General features: G+C 38.8%; 1 protein-coding gene across 1 annotated transcript; it reads right to left on the reverse strand.

The window, feature by feature from the left end:
- Window positions 1–200: 200 nt before the first annotated feature.
- Cldn12 (claudin 12) lies at window positions 201–9,567 on the reverse strand. Its single transcript, XM_020179376.2, has 3 exons — window positions 9,418–9,567; window positions 7,963–8,055; window positions 201–1,966 (listed from the first exon to the last, which is right to left on the reverse strand). Exon 3 carries the CDS (start codon window positions 1,931–1,933, stop codon window positions 1,199–1,201), a length of 735 nt encoding a protein of 244 aa, XP_020034965.1. The 5' UTR covers window positions 1,934–1,966; window positions 7,963–8,055; window positions 9,418–9,567; the 3' UTR covers window positions 201–1,198.
- Between the last annotated feature and the right edge of the window lie 791 nt (window positions 9,568–10,358).

Consider the following 10,358-nt stretch of genomic DNA (forward strand, 5'->3'; position numbering starts at 1 on the left):
TCACAGTAAAGCCAGACCTTACTTCACCCACTTACTAACGTAGCAGTCATCAGAGTGAATCTCTTACATTGTTACTGAAGAACCGACTCTTGCCCCTTACCACCTATATTTAAAAGAGAAGAAACCATTGGTTTAAACAAACTTTTATTAATTTCTCTTAGTCACTAAGAGACTATATATGGCCATGGGAATAGATAGTGTTTAATGGATGGTATCTGGGAAAAAAAAAAAGCTTTCTGTATCTGAGGAAGCACCAATCTCATATGGCACATTTTAATTCCAACAGTATAACTTATGGAATTGCTAGCTTTAAAAGTTATGTTAACTAGCTGGGCAACGGTGGCTCACACCTGTAATCCTAGCTACTCAGGAGGCAGAGATCAATAGGATAATGGTTTGAAGCCAACCCAGGCAAATAGTTCGAGAGACCCTATCTCAAAAAAAAAACCATCACGAAAAGGGACTGGTGGAGGGGCTCAAGGTGAAGGGACTGGTGGAGGGCTCAAGGTGTAGGCCCTGAGTTCAAACCCAAGTACGGCCTCACCCAAAAGTTAAATGTTATTAATAATAGATATTTAAAATGTTAGTCTTACTCTGACATCTCTTAAAATGCATTTTACCCTTAAACACTGGTATGAGGTAGAAGATAAGAAACTCACAGAATAAAGTAATCTTCAATGCACTGAAGGCTGTTCGATACAATTAGCCCCAAGAGAGAAGTAGAGGTTACAACCATAAGTGGTAGATAACTGACTACTGTCAAAATATTACCCTTATCTGAGAACTTCTTATATTAGAAATTGCTTTTTTTTTCAGTTTAGGGCACAGAAAAAGGATAATACACAATCTGAAATATTCATAAAGATTGTATACAACTTATCTTGGCCATCATTCTTTACTATGTTGTTCTAAATCACTTCAATTGTGGCATAGATCCTTTCCACTTGAATAACTGAGCAGATGTCAATAAGGAGGTTAAAACTCTTCCCAGTATAAGAAGACAAAAAGAGTACTTAAAATAGTGTAATTTACTTCTCATAAAAACTAGCAGCACTTCATTCTACCAAGATATACCAATTTGGCTCCAGTGACTGTTCAGGAACAAAGGAAAATGTATATAGGTTCAAAAAGGCTCTTTGCACAAGGGGAATATGTGGCTACAAGAACTTTTAAAAAAAACCCATTAATTATATCCCTGTTAAGTAGTGTGTGAAACTACTGGAATGTCAATTTCAATGGCAGAGAGGCGGGAACGTGCTGAATAGGGCTGTGAATAAGCATGCATATTGGGAGGATGAGAGTACAGTGGCTGCCAGAAAGGAGAAGGCAAAGACTTGCATGCACAATACCAAATACACAGTAGAAGGGCAGTCATAAACAGACCTCCAGCACTAGCAATAGTGACATACACTGCATAGTCAAATGTAAAGACTGGCTCAAACTTCTTGTTCAGATGGACGTTATAAAAGAAGACCCAGATGGATGGAGAGAGGCTCACAGTACCTGCCAGAAAAAACAGCAGACCAGCCACCAGATGGCAGCCTGCACTATTGACCAGACACTTGGCCAGTTTGATGTTGGGCACTGAGGACCTGAAGGCTGTGTTACACATTCCAATCAGGCAAAGCAGCAAGGCACCCATTGCAATCAGGATGCTGAGGGGCAGGGCAAACTGGAGGACACGCAGGTCTAGCTGGTCAACTGATGAGTACCAAGTAGTGTCATACATGAGGCAGTCACTGCTTCCGTCGTACCGGGCACATTTCACCCACAGGCCTGTATAAACAGTCAGGTTCTTCTCATTTCGGTTGAATGTGATCAGTCGTAATTTTCTCCAGTTGGGAAGCAGAGTCCCCGCAAAGAGGCCTGCAACTGAGGCAATTCCACATAGGAAAGAGAGGACTGTGGCTGCGTGGACATCCCGACAGCCCATGGCAGGCAGGCTTGCGCAGTACTATCAGACAGACTAGGGGTGACATACAAGAGGACAAATCAGAAGACAAGAGGAAAGCACAGCAGGAAAGTGGTACCACCTGGTAACACATTTAATGGTGAAATGTCAATGCAATGTTTCCTCTCAGAACAGTATAAATGTTTATAAATGCATAAGCATGTAGGCTTGGAGCTCAGGTGCACCCACACACATGCTTGGTTATCACTTACTGTGTCAAAAACAATGAAAATCTTCAGTCATCAGTATTTTCATCACAGTTAATGAGAGCAACAAACAAAATTATGTCAATTCTCAACATGATACCTAAAATTCTCTTGGTTGTCAATATCCACTCAGCACACATATATTAGCCACTTTTATGTATCAGGCATACAAATATACAGCAAAGGCCAGGCCTCTTATCAACTGTCAATTAGCTTAAAACATCACAAATTCAGCCTCAAATGGTCATGCAAGTATAAAATAAGACTAGCACACAGCAGAGGTGAAAGTGGCTCATAAAAGGCAAAGGAATGGGGAAAGAAGCACTGCAGCAGAGTGGTAGAGAGCTGACCCCAAGCTAAACTGCTTGGATTCTTATCCCCTCCTCACTTATTAGCTAACTGACCTTGAGTCAGCCTCAGAACTTGCCTGTACCTCACATCCCTCATCTGTAAAATGAATAAGACAACAGTGCCTTCCTCATGGGGTTGTTTTATGGATTCAAAGGGTTAATATAATGTTAAGTTTTAAAACATGTCTGGAGCACTATGCTTTGTGAAAGTTGACTACTTCTTAGCATTCAGTAAACAGCTCAGTGCCTGGCACCCTGGAGTTTAACCAACACTTGTTGGCTCAATATTAAGAAAAAGCAAACTGATCTTATTTCTACATATGAGGCATACCAGGGAATTGTGAGAAGCGAGTGGGCTCGCATTCAAAGAGTAGTCAAATGAGTAGATGAGTATAAAGTTCCCTAAAATTACTCTGTTCAACTATTTCCTGGCTGATTCAAGATGGCCCAAGTGCTTTTCAGGAAAATCTATAGCATTTGGTGGTTATTATGCTATTAGTGCTCATATAAGATGAATGCAAAGATTTCTGAGTAATGACAACATGATTCTATTAGTGCTACTGTAAGAAAAACAGCAGCCGGGCCTTTTTCTCATCGCAAATTAAAAAACTGTATGACAAACTATAAAAACCAGTATCCTACTCAGCTTTAATTTCTTCAAGGATTTGAAATTCACCTCAAAAGACTACTCAAATGTGTTTTCTACCATAAAGCAACAGAGCAGACAACTTCAAGGTAGTGCATTTACCTTTTTGGGTCACAGCACAATAAATGGGCAAACTGAAAAGAATTTTTATTTCTGGATACAATATAATTAGTTTACAGACTCCATCATCTTTAGCAGAATCACATATTACCTGCTGAGATAGTGGAGGAACATTGCCAGGAGGTCAGGATCAGAAAGACAACCATGACCAAAATGCTAAGAAACTGGGTTAGGACTTGTTTCACCAATGTGTTCCAGTAAAGAGCACAACATTCCTTAGAAAACAATGCTGTTTACATATTTAATGTAGTCATATGAATTAGCAATAATTTCACTAGCAAATTTCTTTTTTGTAGCAGTGGGGATGGAAGTCAGGGCTTCAGTTAAGTCATGCCCCCAGCCTTTTTATTGCTTTAGTTAAATTTCAGGTAGTGTCTCAAATTTTTGCTTGATAGAGCCTTAGACCACAAGTCCCCTACTTACAGTCTCTTGAGAAGCTAAGATCACAGGTGTGCACCACAATACCTGATTTATTGGTTAAGATGGGGTCTTGCTAACTTTATGCCCAGGCTAGCCTTGAATTGAGATCCTCCCAGAGGATTTCTAGTAGGTGGTATTACAGACATGAACCACTACACCCAGCTAAAAGAGTTAACATCCTAGTTTTTTGTGTTGTTTTGGAGCTTTAACTCGGGGCATTGTACTTGTTAGGTAGGTGCTCCATGCCTCCAGTCTCATTAGCAAAAATTATATGCCTCTGTAATACATATATTTCAATTATATATTTATAAGTATACAATATAAGAGCATCTAAATGTTTAGATGCAAATAACCTTGAATTAAAAGTTCTCAAATTAAACACGGCTAGTTCTAAGTTTTTCCATTGCTATTAGTTTACTACTTATTATGTTGCCCTGTCAGTATTATTGCAGTTGTTTCAGAAAATATTATCAATGAAAAGACAATTAGTTCTTTTCTCATGCAAATGGGGAAAAAAAACCAAAACCCTGACTCACTTAATTTTAGCAACCAAAAATCTTGGTCTAGCAATGGAAACACTACTGTAGATTTGAGAATGTATACATTGGGAAAGGCTACCAATAACACTAAACTCCAGAATTTACCTGTTGGTTTTTGACCATTTATTTGTTTATCTCCTCATACATGGTAACTTCCACAGAGCCTGGCATAAAAGTCATCTACGATTATTTGAATAAGTGAGTAGTAGGCCCTGTATCAAGAACAAGTCACTCACACAAGTGGGGCACTGATAATGTAGAAGTGGAGAAGGAAATAACTATGACTAAGCAATCATTCATTCAACAAGTATTTATAGTGTGCTGAGTATTCTGCATATGCAAAACAGTCTCTTAGGCTCTGGAAGGACACTGAGATACAGGCCGGATTCCCAGTGTGTTAATAGTCCTAAGGAATATGTTGTTTTATGTAAACTCAAAACATTGATGATGCATTAATTGTATGATTACTACATAGTAAGTGGTTATTTTTAGGTATCAAGCTACCAAAGTGAACTTTGGTATAATGTATCTGTAAATAAAAATCTATCATCCTGAGTCAGTGAAAGACTAAGCAATAAAGGAGAATAAAAATTTGATTAAAGTTGTGGAGACATTAAAGACAAAAAAAAAAAAAGTTAGCCAGGCCAGTGGCTCACCCCCTGAATCCCAGCTATTACAGAGATCAGGAGGACTGCAAGTTCAAGGCCAGTCTACGCAAATAGTTCGAGACCCCATATGTCAAAAATAACCATCACAAAAAAGGGTTGGCAGAGTGGCTCATGTGGTAGAACATTTGCCTACCAAGCATGAGACCCAGAGTTCAAACCCTAGTACCACCACCACCAAAAAAAAGGTTGCCTATGCTTCTTTCAAATTTTTGAGACTCTAGTTAACCCACTCAAATTCCTAACCTAATCACGAGTCTTTCTTGTTTCCAGAGATAGGGAACAAGTACTTGGAATTTCAAAGTAACTGAAATTTCTTCAGCCTGTCCTTTATCACCAATTATAATCCAAAGGCAGTGAGAAACAAGATCAAGATAATTATTAAAAATTTCCTATAATTCTTAGCCTATAGACTATCAACATTAATGAACAGAAGTGAGCCAGTATTTATTTCAGTAGTAAGTATGTTTAGCTACATTCTGCATCAAATCAATACAAGTGTTACAGGAATTCCCTGAACTTACTTTCGATGAAGGATGCTTAGCTCAGATTTCAAGCATTGACTCAAAAGTTTTTTTGTACAGAGTCAACAAAGATACAATGGCATGTTTTTTTTTTCAGAAAGGGAATACTATAAACCTCAATTCTTAAACTAAATTTCAACCTTGGTGTTAGAATGAATCTCTATAAGTAATTTCCTGTGGTTGCTTTAACTTTTTATGCCTTTTAATAATTCTATGTATCTGTGACTTGATAATATATCATGTATTCTACTAGAGAGATTATTACACTTTATATAGGATAGTTGAGGAAAAAATGTTTAATTTTCAAACTGAAATATAAATGCTGACCTTCAGACTAGGATTTGTTCATATGTGAGAGCATAAAAAGACCTCTACTTTTGTTCTATGTTAATTAATTCTGCTTTCAGAAAAAAATTTTTTTCAAATGTAAAGCTGATCATGTCATTCTGTCTTTTTCCTATTCAACAGTTTAACAATTTCCGCAGAATAACATATTTAAAGTTTCAAATCTTCCCCACAGCTCAGACTATCTGCTTCCTGCCGGAATTTTCAACCTTTTTATATGCCACTCTACAACCTTATGTACCATAGTTTATGTGCTATTCTTTCTCTGAGAACTTTCTTAAATCCACCTCTTCTTTGCTTAGTTAACATCTATGCATTTTTCTTGTTTCTAGGGAGGCCTGCCCTAACTCTTCCCTTTATTGCCTCCATCATTAGCCTTCTCCCAGCCCTAGTTGTATGTTGTGGTAGCACCATTACACTTTTTCTTTGATAGTAGTGATCATGCTTATAATTCCTGATTCTGGTATTGTTATCCTACTACATTATGAATTCCAGAACAGAGAACCTTGAACAAAGAACCCTCAGTACTGGCACATGGAAGGCACTAAGTTACTTGATGAATAAGGGAATGAACAAATACAAATTCTATACAAGTTTGGACAGGACAAAGAGAAAGTTATAAATTTGCTTTAGTTTCAGTTCTACTCATTTCATTTGGAACAGTTCACTCCATCCTGTACTCTGAAGCATTCAGGCTATTTCTATACTATGCCTTTCTTTCTGCTCCTTTCTGGCCAAAAGTCTCTCTCACTTTTGTAAAAAGCAAGTTTATTATCTTCCCCCAGAAACACGTGATCAGAAAACGTGAGGTTATTTCCAAATATTTACATAGAGACTATGTCTAGAAATATTATATGTTTGGCCACACTGCTTAATGGGATATGCCCCTCATTGTTAGGAGTGGTTTAATAATGTATCAAATTAATGTTCATTTATCAAAGCTATCTGATTTATTGCATTTGTATTTACATACCTTTTCATAGTATTGGGGAAAAACATCTACTTTTTTTTTTTTTTGGTGGTGCTGGGGACTGAACTCAGGGCCTTGAGCTTGGTAGGCAGGCATTCTATCACTTGAGTTATGCCCTCCACGACTTTAGTTACTTTAGGATAGGGCATTAAGTTTTCGTTCAAGGCCATCCTGGACTGTGGTCCTATTTATGCTTTCTGCACAGCTGAGATGATAAACATGCATCACAACATCCAACTACTGTTGAGATGGGGGTCTCACTAACTTTTTGCCCAGGATAGCCTCAAATAATAATCCTCCTGAATCTCTACCTTTGCCTTCAGGGCAGCTGTGATTACAAGCATGAGCCACTATCACCAGCTAAAAACATATCTTTTGCCATATGAAAACTCCTAATTAGGGACTGTGGAAAATGTAGCAGAGTAAGAAAACACCTTAGCAAATCTGATGAGCACTTCCGAACACTAGCTGGGTGATAGCTCTGAGCTGGGTCATATATACAGATGTGAGGACAGATTGACACTGTTATCTAGAAGACTAATCTCCCTTCCAATCTATCACTTACAAACTGAACAAGTTATCTATGTTCCCTGAATTTCAAGTTTCTAATAAGTAAAATGTCTGTTACGATAGTTGTGAGATGATGAATAGTAAAACTCTTTGCCCACCAGAATGTGGTCAGAAATTAAGTCTGTAATGATTATTATTAAGTTATTTGCTTTCTGCAGGTAGAAACACACTTTTCTTCTGGATCCTCAGCAAACAACCACAGATGGTTATAGTCATGTAATGATAATGACAGAGCATTCTTTTTGAAGGAGTTATTGACCAAATCAAATAGACTCTGTTTCAAAACAAGAACTTCACATTAGTCATTTGACTATCTGTTCCATGGGGATTTTCAGAAAAATTTGGCATGCAATTAAATGTTATCAAAGATACCATTTTGAATAAAAATATTTTCAAAAGGATGTATTTTTCTGTGGTTTTTGAATAGAGTTCAAAGAAGGATGGAGCAGAGATAGTGGCTTCACAGACTAATTACAATCTTTTCAGGGACAATTCTAAGGAATAGCTATAAAAGATGTCGCATTATCAGCTAAATTAATTCCTTATGGTAACACTGGAAGTCCCTTCTATACCTTTATTTTGTTGAAGAGAAGCATTATTATTGACTAAGATAGCAGGAAGCATGGAAATAAGATATAATCAAAGGATGTACTTACCCTTTGAGGTACCTGATAGCTCTAAAACGGCTCTAGTCAACTTAGAAGAAACACATGCACATCTGAATGAACACACAGTACAGATGATGTGGCCTACAGAAATAGGAAAAGTGCCCCAATTGATACAGTGTTTCTCATTTGAATTCACATGGAATTAGAAAAAATAATAGCGATCACCTAAAACTAATGAAATATTATGCCAAGTAGGGGAGACAGTAAGTTTTTCAAGAAGGCACTCTAGGATTGGGGGTGTAGCCCAGTGGTAGAGCACTTTTTAGCATGCACAAGCTAAAAAATAATAATAAAAGGGTAGTCTATTCTTAAATTCATGCATTGTTATGTGTAGTCTACAGAAGAAAAATAACTTATTTTGTGGTTTGAGAAGATAGAATTAAGGATAAAAAATCACTTTACTGTCTTGGAAATATATGATCAATATTTAACGAATTTTTAAAGATCCTTTCCATGACTAGAGTAAAAGAATAAAGAGGATAAGGAAACACTATGAAGTCATCTTGGAAGCAAAAGAAACACTGCTTTTTAATATTCGTTAAAAGGATACTGACAACAAAACCAGACAAAGCTGATCTGCATTCTGCATTTTAAAACTTGCAACCAGAAAGCTCTCTTAAGTTTATGGTTCCGCCAATGGCTCAACCTGCCATTTAAAGATGTTTCCATAATCTCCGAACATCAGCAACTTCCTCTTCGAATGCTATTTAGCTCGAAGAGGTAGAGTGAGTGAAAACTTGTAAACGCCCGCGAGCTTCCTGGGTTAAAGCGTTTATCACCCCTGCTATTATGATCATTATACAGAACGTTGTCTGCACTGAGGTTTAACCAAGTTCCCCTCCTCCAAGGACGATTCTTGAGTTGTTATCCAGCATAATTGTTTCAAAGTCAGAGGAGATGTTTTATAATGAATAACACACAAGAGGTCGAGTGAGGTCACCGAGCCTGGCGGTCTTCTACTGTGATGACCGGCCCCTTCCAAGGCCAGGAACACAGAATCTGGGTTTTAGAGGAAAGCTAACGGGGCTTCCCGGTACCCCGCATCCTACCCCCTCCCCCCGCGGTGTCCTCAGAGGAACCAGAGCTGGCAGCAATGGAGCGGAGTGAGGTGGGGGCCGCGGGTCAGAGCCAATGGAAAGACCGCATCCGGGCGCGAGCCCGTCCCTCCACTGCGTGGTCGGAACCGCTAGCGGGTCACCATTAGACAACTAGCACTGGCTGGGTATGTAGAGTGCGCAGGGCGGATGATCCGTCCGCACCCCGCGACACCTCCATGCTCCTTCTAGAAAACATGAAGCTTCATCCAATTCCTCCGCACGCGATTTTCACATCACAGATGTGGTAAGCATCTTTCAATGCCTTTCGACTCAGTTATTTTACATAAAACCCCCAGTTACTTACGCAAAAAGACTCAGACACCAGAACACCACTCACTACACCTACCTGTCCCTCACTGCCAGGGAACCTTAGTCGCCCACACCAAGGAGCGTCTCAGTCTCCGTCTCCGCGTCTCCGCGTCTCCGGAAGTGCGTTCCAGAGAAGAAGCCGCCCGGAGGCTTGTGGGAGCGCGAGTGGGAATACCCGGGAAGCCTGGGACTACAGTTCCCACAATGCTCCGGGCGCCGGCCGCAGCGCATCCTATTAAATGCTCGCAAAAATCTCTTAAATCTTCTACCGCGACAAAATATTTACCTAGGTGCAAAACGAAAAAGAGCTTAAACCCAGAACCAGACAACTGAAGTTTGCAGGGACTCTGTCAATTACCAGAGTAATTGGGTGGCCCTAGGCAAATTACCTCTCAGTGACCTCTCTGTCTGAGGTTACCTGTAAAGATAGGGGTAAGATTACCTACATAGTAACATTGTCTTGAAATTCCGTACTGTGTATATAGCTATTACATATTTAAATTAACTATTCTCCCACAATTTCAACAGTCCCCTTTCTGGGCTTCTCTTAAATGTGCAGGTGAATGAATATCTGAACTAAACTAAACGATTCCTATATAGAAGTGATCTGATTTTAAGAATTATTTCCAATCGATCACACGCATACATACACAAATGGGGATACAGAAAATGTGGCAAGTATTGACAACTGTTGAATCTAAGGACAAATATATGGGTGCTTCTTGCGTTATTCCTTCAAATTCTCAGTAGCTTTGAAAATGTTCAGTAGAAAAAGGAAAAAAGGTATCACAATTTACACAAAAGGATTGCACTCATCCCTATCCTGTATGATCTTGGGCAAGTTAAGTCACCTCTTTGTGCCTCAGGTTCTTATCTGTAGCAATAGTATATTCACATCAGAAATTCATGGTGAAATTTCATAAATATTAGTATAGCATATTTATGCTGTCCATGTATCTTCTTTGGGGAATCTCTAAA

The sequence above is a fragment of the Castor canadensis genome, chromosome 2, assembly GCF_047511655.1.
Source record: "Castor canadensis chromosome 2, mCasCan1.hap1v2, whole genome shotgun sequence".
NCBI lineage: Eukaryota > Metazoa > Chordata > Mammalia > Rodentia > Castoridae > Castor > Castor canadensis.